This window comes from Lepus europaeus, chromosome 14, assembly GCF_033115175.1.
Source record: "Lepus europaeus isolate LE1 chromosome 14, mLepTim1.pri, whole genome shotgun sequence".
NCBI lineage: Eukaryota > Metazoa > Chordata > Mammalia > Lagomorpha > Leporidae > Lepus > Lepus europaeus.
Genome location: NC_084840.1, coordinates 49172672 through 49185562, shown reverse-complemented (window position 1 = coordinate 49185562; position 12891 = coordinate 49172672). Strand labels below are relative to the sequence as shown.

Here is a 12891-nt window from a genome sequence, read left to right as displayed (position 1 = left end):
ATATCTCAAAAAACACTGAACAAATGTATATATAGTTTTGGAGACTTGAATGGGACTTGTAGTGGAGGCGGCAGAAGAGAAATCCAGCAGAAACCTGGAGAGGTGAAATCGCAGGACAAAAACTAGCTCTTACATCAAACAGGGAGGGGCAAGCATTCGGTAGAGTGGTGAGGCTGCCATTTGTGACACTCCTATCCTGGATCAGAGCATCTGGGTTCAAATCCTAGCTCCCCTTCCAATTCCAGCTTCCTGCGAATGTGCACCCTTGGAGGCAGGGGGTGTTCGCTCGGGTAGTTGGGTCCTTGCCACCCATGCGAGAGGCCTGGAGGGAGTTCCAGGTCCCTGGCTTCAGCATGGCCCAGCCATGTGGTAGAGGTGGTCAGGTGAGGGAAGGAGGGCAGTGAGGACACACATAACCAGGAACATCTAAAGAAAGCCGGAGACCCTCCCCCCAGAAATGCACACCAGTAGCCACCTGAGACCACACACCCCACTTCCGTTCAGAACTCGCACGGGGTCCCCAAAGCTCATGCCCGGCTCCCTGGGGCCTGTGGCTTTCAGGTGAGCAACCACTATTTTAGGTATGGGATTTAACAGTTCATGAAGGTGACTACAGCCAGGAAGCCAGGAGCACAGCATTTGAGAGCGAATGGGGCTGCTTGTGGGAAGGACCTTACTGCTTGATAAGAAACAGCAGGCAAAGATCACCTCCCAGAGTGCATTTGGAGAAACGATGAGATTTCTAGTACCGTGTGCTACACGTATGTGTATGTATGCTACCGGGTATCATTTCTTAAGTCACATGCACACTCTCTCCCAGAGAACTCTGAAGCTACCTACTTCTGAAGCACTAGCTGCTCTTTGAGTAGAACCCTCAGGTGTAAGGGAAGGGAGCCCCTGGCAGCTGATCAAGTTCCCTGGAAGTGGCAGTGAGGAGAAAAATCCTTTCAGCACACGCTAGGGCTTACACCACAAGCAGCACGCCGATGCGTGTGCACACGCAGCTTTGCTGGCTCCATCTCTGTGTGTGGGTCTCTCCCCCTTGCCTTCCTCCTGGATCCCTGAGACACAGAGCCTGGGTCCCTTGTGGGCTCTCTGGGAGCCAGGGCTTGGTTTTTGTGCTCACTTCCGGCCTGGACATCCCTGCTGGGGGGCTGTGCTGACCCTCCCCCTCTCCCGGGGGTCCCAGCAGCACTGACACAGGGCAGGCGGATGGCCCAACCTCGGGCAGCTGCTGCCCTTGCTGCCAGTCTCCCTGCCCAAGCAGCTGGAACAGGACCCCAGGACGCAAGCACAGAGTCCCGTGGGTGGTGGATGTGAAATCCACACTATGTAGTAAACGAATGACTGAGAGTAACTCGCAGGGCGGGAGGACCTAGCAAGCGGCCAGGAGAACAGCTGCCCTCAAAACGTGGCTCCTTATTTTTTTTTTTTTTAATAATCTGGATTTAAGATTAATCTACTGAGAATTCCAATGTGAGCAACTTCGCGATTAAGACTCTTGCCTGCAAGGCTTAGAGTTGGAGGGTGACCAAGAGGGTGTGGGTATCACTCTCCTACTAAGTGGTGGCTCTGACTGAAGGGCCTGGGAGCCCTCTGCACAGGAGCGTGGCAGTCTCTGGGGTGCCTGCCAGCCTCAAATCCAAGTTGCCTGAAGAACCACAGTAATAATAAAAAGCACGTGGACAAGACGCTGCCTCTTCGCACGGGGTGTGGGGACGTGTCCCTGGTCCCTCCTGCGTCCTGAGCTTCTGGTCCATCTAACATCTGCCCTCCTGGGTGGTTACTTTCCTGCCTCTAGTCTCTGGAACCCTGCCAACTTAAGCCATCCCAACAAGCAGAAATTTTTATTTTCTTTCTTCCAAGATTGGGGACAATGGAAAATGTGGCCTTTTTGTGAATGGATCTTAAAAATAATAAGCGAACAGGAGGCCAGCACAACTTCCTCTTTCTGACTGCCATGTTTGGGCCTCCCGTCCCACATACAGCCTTGGGGCACCTGAGCGACAACACAATCGAGGAAACCCCACTGCCACACGCCACAGGAGTCCTCTCATTTTTATGGCATGGCGAAGGTGCCACCGCACCGGGCCAGGTACTCACTGGTCGTGCCGGGTGTCAGGGATGGCCCTGTCCATTCGCAGCTTGTCACTCTCCACCTGGTTGAACTTGTTTCGCGCGTAAGGGTCCTGCCCGGAACGGACCATCGTCCCTCCAACGTAAGCTTCCTGGTTAAAGTCTGGCCACCGGACTTTCCCTGAAAAGAGAAGAGTGTCGGGATGAGGTGGAAAAGGAGACCAGAGGCTCACACAGAGACTGTGGTGAGTGTGCACTCGAGAAATACTGTCTGGGGCCGGTGCTGTGGCACAGCAAGTAAAACCGCCACCTACAGTGCCAGCATGCCACGTGGGCACTGGTTCGGGTCCCGGCTGCTCCACTTCTGATCCAGCTCCCTGCTAATGTGCCTGGGAAACCAGCAGAGAATGACCCAAGTGCCTGGGCTCCGGTACCCACATGGGAGACCCAAAAGAAGCTCCTGGCTCCTTTCTTCGGTATGGCCCAGCCCTGGCTGTTGCCATCATTTGGGGAGTGAACCAGCGGATGGAAGATGTCTCTCTCTTTCCCTCTCTGTAACTCTGCCTTTCAAATAAATAAATAAATCTTAAGGCCGGCGCCGCGGCTCACTAGGCTAATCCTCCGCCTTGCGGCGCCGGCACACCGGGTTCTAGTCCCGGTCGGGGCACCGATTCTGTCCCGGTTGCCCCTCTTCCAAGCCAGCTCTCTGCTGTGGCCAGGGAGTGCAGTGGAGGATGGCCCAAGTGCTTGGGCCCTGCACCCCACGGGAGACCAGGATAAGCACCTGGCTCCTGCCATCGGATCAGTGCGGTGCGCTGGCCGCAGCGCGCCTACCGCGGCGGCCATTGGAGGGTGAACCAACGGCAAAAGTAAGACCTTTGTCTCTGTCTCTCTCTCTCACTGTCCACTCTGCCTGTCAAACAAACAAAAAAAAAAAGAAAGAAAGAAAGAAAGTGCACTGCTGGGTGGGCTTAGCTTGGACGAAAAGCAGCGCCAGAGAAGCGAGCAGGGGTGTGATGCTCAGACGGCAAACACAAAGGGGAAGGAGAGATGGCCCAGAGGTAGACAGGGACTGACAGTCTGCTGTCAGCCGCCGTTCGCTGCGTGCTTCCTGCACGAGCCCAGACGAGTGTTCAGTCTCTGAAACCACATTCCATACAAAGTGAAACGAGTACATTTGAAAAAAAGAGATTTGTTTCACGAAGACTTCACAGTCCACCATATTCCAGTTCCAAGGTACATTACAAACAAAAAAAAGGGGGGGGGGGGGAGCCTGAAGCAAACACAACCCTGCCTGCATGAAGCTCATAAAATCTCAGCTGGTTGTTAAGTGTGATTTAAAAAACAAACAAACAAAACAAAAACCAAAAAAACCACAGGCTTTTCAGGGAGCAGGGGGCATTGGGGCTGTGGTTTTATCCTGGGGGAGGAGGGTCTGGCAGGATGACTGCACGCAGAGACCTGAACCGTGGAGGGAGCAGACACACAGATATCTCAGAGGAACAAGGTGTGCCCAGCCAGAGCAGGGTGAGGCAGGGTTGCCCATGGCTATGCAGAACAGGTGCGAGTGAGGGCCCACTGCTCTCTTCTGCTGCACATTAAGATCAGCAGGACACTTGTGCCGACAGCCCTGGGTGCCTGCGTGCGTGCCTGCGCACTGTCCCGCCCGACTCTGCTGGCGTGCCACCGAAAGGAGGTGGGTGCACTCCAGAGATGAGGAAACCAGGATTCGGTTACGTGTGGTTTGCTGGAGGCTGGAGAGTGAATTTTCTATCTGAAAGCTCATCTGCTTCTTGCTGCAATGCTCCTGCGAGGTCACAACCTCCATCTCATCACAGCTGGTTGCTGTGGAAATGATGCTCAGGGTCACGGAGGTCCAGCGCATGGAACAGGGAATCAGCTCCCAAACCCCAGAGCTGGCCGCGGCAAGGATGTATCGGCCCCAGTAAATACCTGGCCATGGGAGCCAGCCACGGTGTCAGCATTTTCTCACCTCGAAATAAAATGCTTCCAAAACAATTTTTGGAAACATGCTTTCCACGCAAAGACAAACACTTGCCGATCCTCCATTGTCTCCACATCTTCCCGACTTTATCCTCATCTATTTCCAGGGATAAGAAGAAGAACACCACCACTACCCTGTGTTAAAGAGCATGCACTCCACATTCCTCACCATACTGGGCTTATCCTCTCCCAGACTAATACAAAACAGCCTTTGAAGCCTTCGGCAAAATCTACGCCAGCAACACCCACAGCGGCATTCAAATGAATTGGCTCTAACTTATTTAGCGGCCTGATCTTATTGTTCGCTGCACTAGGGAACTTTGAACGACAAAAAGGAAACACAGTGGAGCCCCAGGCAAAGCTAGAGAAGAAACCATCACTGGAGAGATGGACCAGCTCACGTGAGTCTGCCTGCACCCTGCTTGCTTCTCACCCCGGCATTCCATGGGCAGTGACGTTCAAGTACTTTGGTCGGTGTGCCTGAGTCTGTGTGAGGAGCGCAGTGGCTATGGCCAAGGCCTCTGCGGAGCTCTAGGAGCTCCAGCCCTCTGTACCAGCAGATCCCCCGTCCCTCTTTCTGGGAAAAGACACAATTACAGCAGGGAGCCTGAAAGACACCTAATGCCTAGCAATCATGGGGCAAGTCAGAACCACGTATTCCAGACGTTGACTACATGCCAGACGTTGTGCTGGATCCTGGAGGCACAATCAAGCAAAACCAGGGCAGATGCCCAGCACTGGGAGCTCTAGGAGGTGGGCAGAGACAGAACAAGGGCACTAACAAACACATCACTGATCCCCGAGCCAAGTGCTCTGTGGAAGCGTCTAATAAAGAGACTTTACCAAGACCAGTGTGACCAGGGAAGGCTCCATGGGAAGGAGTTTTGTTGCTGTTGTTTTTTTAATTAAAGATTTATTTATTTATTTGAAAAGCAGAGTTAGAGAGAGAGAGAGAAGTCTTCTATCTGCTGGTTCATTCCATAAATGGCTGCAATGGCCAGAGCCGGGCTGATCTGAAGCCAGGAGCCAGGAGCTTTCTCTGGGTCTCCTACACGGATGCAGGAGCCCAAGGACTTGGGCCATCTTCTACTGCTTTCCCAGGCCATAGCAGAGAGCTGGATCAGAAGAGGAGCAGCCGGGACTTGAATCGGCGTGCATACAAGACGCTGGCACTGCAGCCGGCGGCTTAACCTACTAAGCCACAGCATTGGTCCCACGGAAGGAGTATTGAAGCTGAGATCTGAACGATGATTACGAGACTAGGAGAGGCTCTCTGAGACCGCCCAGAAGTGTCTTCTTTCTTCAACATCCAAAGACGGCCCGAGCCCACCCACCATGACCCCTTCCCTTCACACAGACGCCCCCTTCAGGAGGACTCTGGTGGGCCCTGCCCTGCCTGTGACCACCTCCCCCAGGCACGAGACTGTCTCACTGTAAATGACATTCTCTTCTTGAAAGCTTAGCAGTATGTTAGAACACGGCAGGGGTGTTCCCGTCTCCCTGGCTGTGGCACATATTTTACATCGGGAGCCAGATGTCCCAACGCAAACACAGGTGCACATGCCCAGACATGGAAGTCTCACAGTGCAATGCTTTCCTTCACAATATGGGATGAACAGGTACATTCTTCTTTTATGTGAGCGCGGCGCATGAAATTGACTTCACAATCTAATAATGGAGCACAACCCATCATTTGAAAAACACTGGGCTAAAGAACCATTACAGAAATTGGTTATTTCTGTATTACACAGAATTGCTAGGGTTGGAGCCACCCTAGGGGACACAGGAAAGAAAAAGCACAGAGAATAAGGTTTGCAAGAGGAAACATATGCCCCAGCCTGACCTTACGTGGGAAAGGAAGCCAGATGTTCACACCCCAAGTATTCAAGAAGTGCAAGTGAGACGCGCTGGAGATAAACAGTCAAAACAACAGATAAAATGCTTGACAGTGTGAACTTTGGAAAAAAAAAATGATATTTAGGAGTGGGTGTTTGGTGTAGCAATTAGGTCATCACTTGGGACACCCGCGTCCCATATCAGAGTGACTGGCTCAAGTCCTGCTCCTCTGCTTCCAATCCAGCTTCCTGTTAACGAGTACCCTGAAGCAGCAGCTGATAGCTCATGTTATTGGGTCTCTGCCACCCACATGAGACACCAGGATCGAGCCCTAGGCTCCTGGCCTTGGCTGGACCCAGCCCTGCTTGTTGTAGGAATTTCTGGAGTGAACCAGCAGATGCGAGAACTCTGTTTCTCTCAAATAAAATGTAAATAAATAAAAAAAATTAAGATTTATTTTTATTTGAGAACCAGAGTTACAGAGAGAGAGAGAAAGGTCTTCTACCTACTGGTTCACTCCCCAAATGGCCACAACGGCTGGAGCTGGGTGGAGCCAAGAGCTTCCCCTGGGTGTCCCACGTGGGTACAGGGCCCAAGCACTTGGGTTATTCTCCACTGCTTTCCCAGGCCATAGCAGAGAGCTGGATTGGGAGTAGAACAGCTGAGACTCAAATCAGTTCTCACATAGGATGCCAGCACCACAGGCAGAGGCTTAACCAACTACGTCACAGTGCCAGCCCCAAATAAAATTTTTTTTAAAATGTTTAAATGATATTTGTAAAATATATTTGCATCTATCACATCTTAAAATCCTTTTATAAAGAGTTTGGGGAAATTAAAGAGTTTTAGAAAATAAAGAACATATGAAAATCTAGTGAAAATGGACGTGACTACACTGATGGAAAATTTTATGCAAGGAAGCAGAAACTAGCTTCATCACCAAAGACCACAGACAAGCGAGACACATGTTTAAATACCACTGGGAGACAATGAGAACGTTACCCATCAAGAAAGGCTACAGCAACAGCTCCTTTGGTAAATGCAGTTATGGAAATAATGTGGCGCCCCTGTGTGTGGCACTGCCGTTCCCATTCCCCATCCTGCTCCGGTCTTCCCTCCCCAAGTGAATGAGGACAGAGCTCCCGGAATCACAGACCCGACCTCCCTGTTGGCTGCATCCCTCCCCTAGGGCCACCACAGCGCTCCAAGCGTGTAGCTGGCAAACTCCAGCTCACTGCTTTGCTGCGCGACCCAGGTCCTGGGTCTGAGGGACCCCAGGAGGATCGGAAAGAGCAACCCAAACCCTGCAGGTGACGTGGAAGCACTCAGCGCTGTTCTGGCACTGACAAATGTCCGGCTGCTGCCAGGGCTGGCGGGCGACTCCCACACCTCGCTCCATCTGTCTGCACATACTTGGCACCAGTGCCGGGAGGCAACCCCCGCCAGCCCCCTTGCCTCCTGGGCTGACAGGGAGATCAGCTCAACTGCTGGCTGCAGTGCGCTGCGGTGGGGAAACAATCCTGGCCTCCCACCCACACACACAGAGCCGAAGCTGCACACTCATAGGTAAGTACGGCCCTTGAAGGCCAGGATGCTTTTTTTTTTTTATGATAGCAAATTATTTATTTATTTATTTTATTTATTTTTTTGACAGGCAGAGTGGACAGTGAGAAACAGAGAGAGACAGAAAGGTCTTCCTTTTGCCGTTGGTTCACCCTCCAATGGCCAGCGCGCTGCGGCCAGCACACCGCGCTGATCCGAAGCCAGGAGCCAGGTGCTTCTCCTGGTCTCCCATGGGGTGCAGGGCCCAAGCACTTGGGCCATCCTCCACTGCACTCCCGGGCCACAGCAGAGAGCTGGCCTGGAAGAGGGGCAACCGGGACAGGATCGGTGCCCCGACCGGGACTAGAACCCGGTGTGCCGGCGCTGCAAGGCGGAGGATTAGCCTATTGAGCCACGGCGCCGGCCCCCAGGATGCTTTTCAACAGGGTAACTCCTCCAGGATCCCTCCCTGGTGCCCCCAGCTGCAGCCTCTTCCCCAGGACCTGCCTTCCTGCCCCCTAACACAGAGCTCCCCACAAACCTGGTCTGATAGGTGCTCACACTCCTCTAGCTAATAACTCGGTATTTCCATGGCAGAGTTCATCCTAGACTCTTAACCAATCCTTACATGAACTCCTGGACAATCTGACAGTCAGGGAGCTGCTTGCCTTTGGATGCTTTAAAGTTCAACCAAAAGTTTTTACAAAGATTATTTATTTATTTGAAAGGCAGAGTTACAGAAGAAAGGGTGAGACAGAGAACAAGAGAGACAGAGAAAGATCATCCATTCACTGGCTCACTCTTCAAAATGTCTGAAATTGCCAGAGCCGGGCCAGGCCAAAGCCAGGAGCCTGGAACTCCATCCAAACCTCCAAACTGGGTGGCGGGGCCCAAGCACTTGGGCCATCTTCCACTGCTTTCCCAGGCACATTAGCAGGAAACTGGATTGGAAGTGGAGCAGCCAGGACTCAAACTTGTGCCCCTATGGGGTGCCAGTATAGCAGGTGGTGGCTTAACCTGCTGGGCCACAATGCTGGCACCTCAGACAACTTCTAATTACATTTCTGAACATCATTTTTTCCTTAAAATTTTTGTTTTTTTACTAAACTTCATATTTGAAAAAATATATATAAATCCATGAAACAGAACTTTAAAAGAATCAATGCCACAAAGCATATGGAAACCTAGGTGTGAGGACGCACATGCCCAGATGTGGTCTCTAGGTTAGAAAGCCCTCAGGTGCGAGGGTCCTTGGGCAGATGAGGACCTCTCAGGACACGCTCCTGAGGACACATGTGTCATCGGCCACCTGCATGTGTGTGGGGCAGGGTGAGCGTCCTCCGAGGTGCAAGCTGCACGGGGCAGAGATTCTGCCCAGTGACCCTGGCCAGACAGCAGCTCTTCATTGCCCAGTGACCCTGGCCAGACAGCAGCTCTTCATTCAAACCCTGCCCAGGAAGGGTGGCGTACACTGTGTGAAGCTACCCCAGGTGAAACACAGGGCCTCTTCTGGGACAGCGGCCAGGAAGGGAAACAGCACACATCCAAAACCACAGGACAGGCTCTCCGACTTACTTTAACCTCACGCTTCATCTTAGACTGAGTGTAATTTTACTGTGTTTAAAAGGAAAATATTCCTAGCATTCTACCTCCAGAAGACTCTAACTCAACATATGAAAGAAAAGACGGAGCAAGGCCAGGATTACAAACAAACAGATCCATCTCACTGACAAAGGCATGTAAATTATGCTTTATTATTTGCTACTGGATACCTGGTAAGACAGGGAATTTTGTTCACAGGTGAGGAACTGGCTCCTGAAATAAGGAATTCTATACAATTCAATATGAAGGATAAAAATAAGGGAAAAAACCACAAGAAACTCAAAGAACTGATGAAAAATGATTTAAAAGAAAATCTGAGAAAATATCAGTGGTAATAGGGAAAATACTCTTCATTTATTTAAAGTTATTGGTGCTATCAAAACAGCTTTAAAAACTCATGAAACAGTCTCAAAAGATAAGGTACAATAAAAGCTGACGTGCATTCTGGGGTCTACACCTGGCTTAACTCTTCATATACGCGACTCCTCAGGTATCTCTCCCACAGATTTTAAATAAAAGCTCTTCATTTTCCTCTGCATGTCAGTGCCTAACGATAATAAATCCAGCTTGCTGTACATGGTCTCAACTCATCTCCTGTTTCAGCCCAAATACTAGTGAAGACATCAAAGTGAACCTGCCCCCTAGAATCAAAGTCGACCCACGAAGGGGCAGAAGGAAAGAGAGACAGCCCCCACTAACCAGTGCCTACTGGTCCACCACTTTTGGGGAGATCCCGTCCATACCACATGGTAACCCCGAGAAATATAATGCTATGAGTTTCCATTTTTCATATTAGGAAACTAAGACTCAAGGGTTAAAACTTATCCATGTATCACAGCTACAAAACGACGGAACATAATTCAAACCCAGGACTCTCCCGTGACAGATGTGCTTCTTCCATTGTGCCTGACAACTCACTGTTAAGTGGATAAAACTGAAGTCAAGGGGCTGGCGCTGTGCGGTAGCAGATAACGCCACTGCCTGTGACCCTGGTATCCCATAATGGCGCCTGTTCGAGACCTGGCTGCTCTACTTCCAATCCAGCTCCCTACTGATGTGCCTAGGAAAGCAGCCGAAGACGGCCTAAGTGCTTGGGCCGCTGCACCCATGAGGGAGATCTGGAAGAAGCTCGTGACTCCTGGCTTTGTCCTGGCCCAGCTCCAGCGGTTGTAGCCATTTGGAGAGTGAACCAGCAGATAGAAGATCTGTGTGTGTGTGTGTGTGTGTAATTCTTTCAAATAAATAAATAATTCGTTAAAAAAAAAAAAAAAACCTACAGTGAAGCACCAAAAAGTAACCCCAGGCGTGTGCTGCTCCCACCCACCCAGCAGCGGCCTTTCAGGCGGTGGGACCAGCCCCGGCCCAGCTTCCCCAGCACCAGGCCCACCACTGGGTGAAGGAGTGTCTGGGCACCCAGGCTCTTCTCTCTGCTGAACACCTGACGTCATGTGTGGCGGGAGTCAGAGGAAAAGGGGATGTGTGGGAATCTCTCTTCGCCCTCTAACGTCCAGCTGTAGCTCAGAGTCTCCAGCCTGCTGTTTCCAAAGGGAGACGGCTCCCCAGAGGGCCAGCACCACTGGCATAGGCTTCCTGCTCCCACCAAAGAAACACTGCTTCCCTCTAACTTCTACTCTCTGGGGTCTTAAGTGAAAAGACCAGAAACCAGAAGTCTTCAGGCTCCTTTGTGTGACAGCCTCTCAAATATTTGGACGTCACGATCTCATTTCCCCTCCTGAGCCCTTCCAGAAAAGCATCCACAGTTACGCAGGTGTTTTCGCGTCGGACACTGCTTCCAGCCCCCTCACCGCCTGCATCGTCACCAGCTGGACTGACAGATGTGCGAGAATCCCGGAGACCCTGTGCGCAGAGCAGACCACGTCCCATGTGGGGTGACAGCCCAGAAAGCCCTGCGTGACACCTGACTGCTTTGGGACAGTATAATTCTACTAATAAGGCTAATCATTCTGCTGTCATAGCTCTGTCAAACTCGGGCTACTGATCTGAACTCGTGGTCTCTACTTTGTTACTTACTGAAATAGAGGGAGGGGGACATTAGAAGCTTTTGGAGAGAGTGGTGGGTAGGGAGAGACATCTGCCTACCTGCCATCTGCTGATGCTCTCCAAATGGCTACAGCAGCTGGGGTTGGGCCAGGCTGAAGCCAGGAGCCAGACTCCATTCAGCCCTCCCATGTGGACGGCAGGGACTCAAGCACTTGGGTCAACATTCACTGCCTCCCAGGTGCATTAGCAGGGAGCTGGACTGGAAGCAGAGTAGCTGGGACTGAAACCAGCACTCTACTATAGGATATGCATGTTTCAAGCAGTTGCTTAATCTCCTGTGCCACAACTCCCACCCCTATTTCGTTTTGTTCTAATGTTGGCTGGGGTGTAAGAAAATGGGATTCTTGTAGAAGGCAAAATGGAAATTAATATAAAAAATTAATATAAAAATCCATTGCCACTGGCCTCACCATTTCACTTCCAGGAATCTAATTCTGGATGTTTGGAGATTTACCCCTAGGAATGTTGGCTGGAAACATTCTACACATCCCACAATAAAGGATAAGTTCAATGAACTGAGAGTAATGGACATGGAGTTGGCATCAAAAACACACGGAGGTGTCCATGATACATCACCAGGCAGCACAGCCCAGCCCCCAGCACGGTGACGACACTGAAGTAGGCACGGAGACGGCCTGTGGGAAGAGCTCGCTCTCAGCCGGGAAGGCAGGGCAGGGCCTTCTCCACTGGGAGACTGGAGAGGGACCCTGCAGGATGAGCAGGGATCTCTCAGCTAATCCCCATCCTTCGGAACACTGGTCGCCTCGTGGACAGCCCAGACATTTTTGTAGGAATTCATGTAAAGACTAAACCCTGGATGTGGGATAAAACTCAGGACCTGGGGATAGAGAGGTGAGAAGCCCCAGGAGCAAGCTCTCAGGTACCGTGTGGAGGGCCCCGGGGCCTCACATGCCCATTGTCAGTGCAACCAGAAAGATGCAAAGGAGACTCCCTCATCTCAGCTCCGGGGGGAGTGTGCCCACCCAGGGACATGCCCAAAACGAGTCTGGAGGAACACACGGCAGGAGAGCGACAGTGGCTATGTCTGGATGGCAGAAATGAAATGTGAGAATATAGCTGTCTTATTTTTTGCTTATCTGAATTTCATAAGTTTTCTAAAATAAATACATTGCTTGCTTTTTAAAGCCTGCTTCCCTATACTCAAAGCCAGTTATTTCCCTTCTGATGACACAGTGTAGCCCACTGGGTGCCAGCCCTGGGTCACAGTGACCCAATGCAGAGGTAGCCTCTCCCCAACTGCCACACACTTCTGCCCCAGATGATGCATCTCACAGGAAGGAATTCTGACACATGTGATAACACAGGTGAACCTGGAGGACAAATATGTACGAGTCCCTTATATGGGGTACCTAGAGCAGTCACAGCCACAGAAACAGCCAGTGGAGGGGAGGTAGCCAGGGTGGAGGCAGAGGAGTGGGGAATACATGTTTAATGACTATGGACTTTCAGTCTGAAAGAAGAGATACTTCTGGAGGCAGATGGAGGTGATGGGAATGTACAAATGTCATTGATTTGCACACTTAAAAATGCTTAAATGGGCCAGCGCTGTGGCATAGGGGCTAGGGCTGCCGCCTGCAGTGCCAGCATCCCCCATGGGCACTGGTTCAAGTCCTGGCTGCTCCACTTCCGATCCAGCTCTCTGCTGTGGCCTGGGAAAGCGGTAGAAGATGGCCCAAGTGCTTGGGCCTCTGCACCCATGTGGGAGACCTGGAAGAAGTTCCTAGTTCCAGCTTTGGATCAGCACAGCTC

The 12891-nt window shown here is 51.4% G+C and overlaps 1 protein-coding gene across 1 annotated transcript in view; it reads right to left on the bottom strand.

The window, feature by feature from the left end:
- GALNT2 (polypeptide N-acetylgalactosaminyltransferase 2) overlaps positions 1-12891 on the bottom strand; it is a 195290-nt gene that overhangs the window by 62195 nt on the left and 120204 nt on the right. The window contains exon 3 of the mRNA XM_062210588.1: positions 2104-2257. Within this exon, the coding sequence (XP_062066572.1) occupies positions 2104-2257 (154 nt within the window). The remainder of the gene's footprint in view (positions 1-2103; positions 2258-12891) is intronic.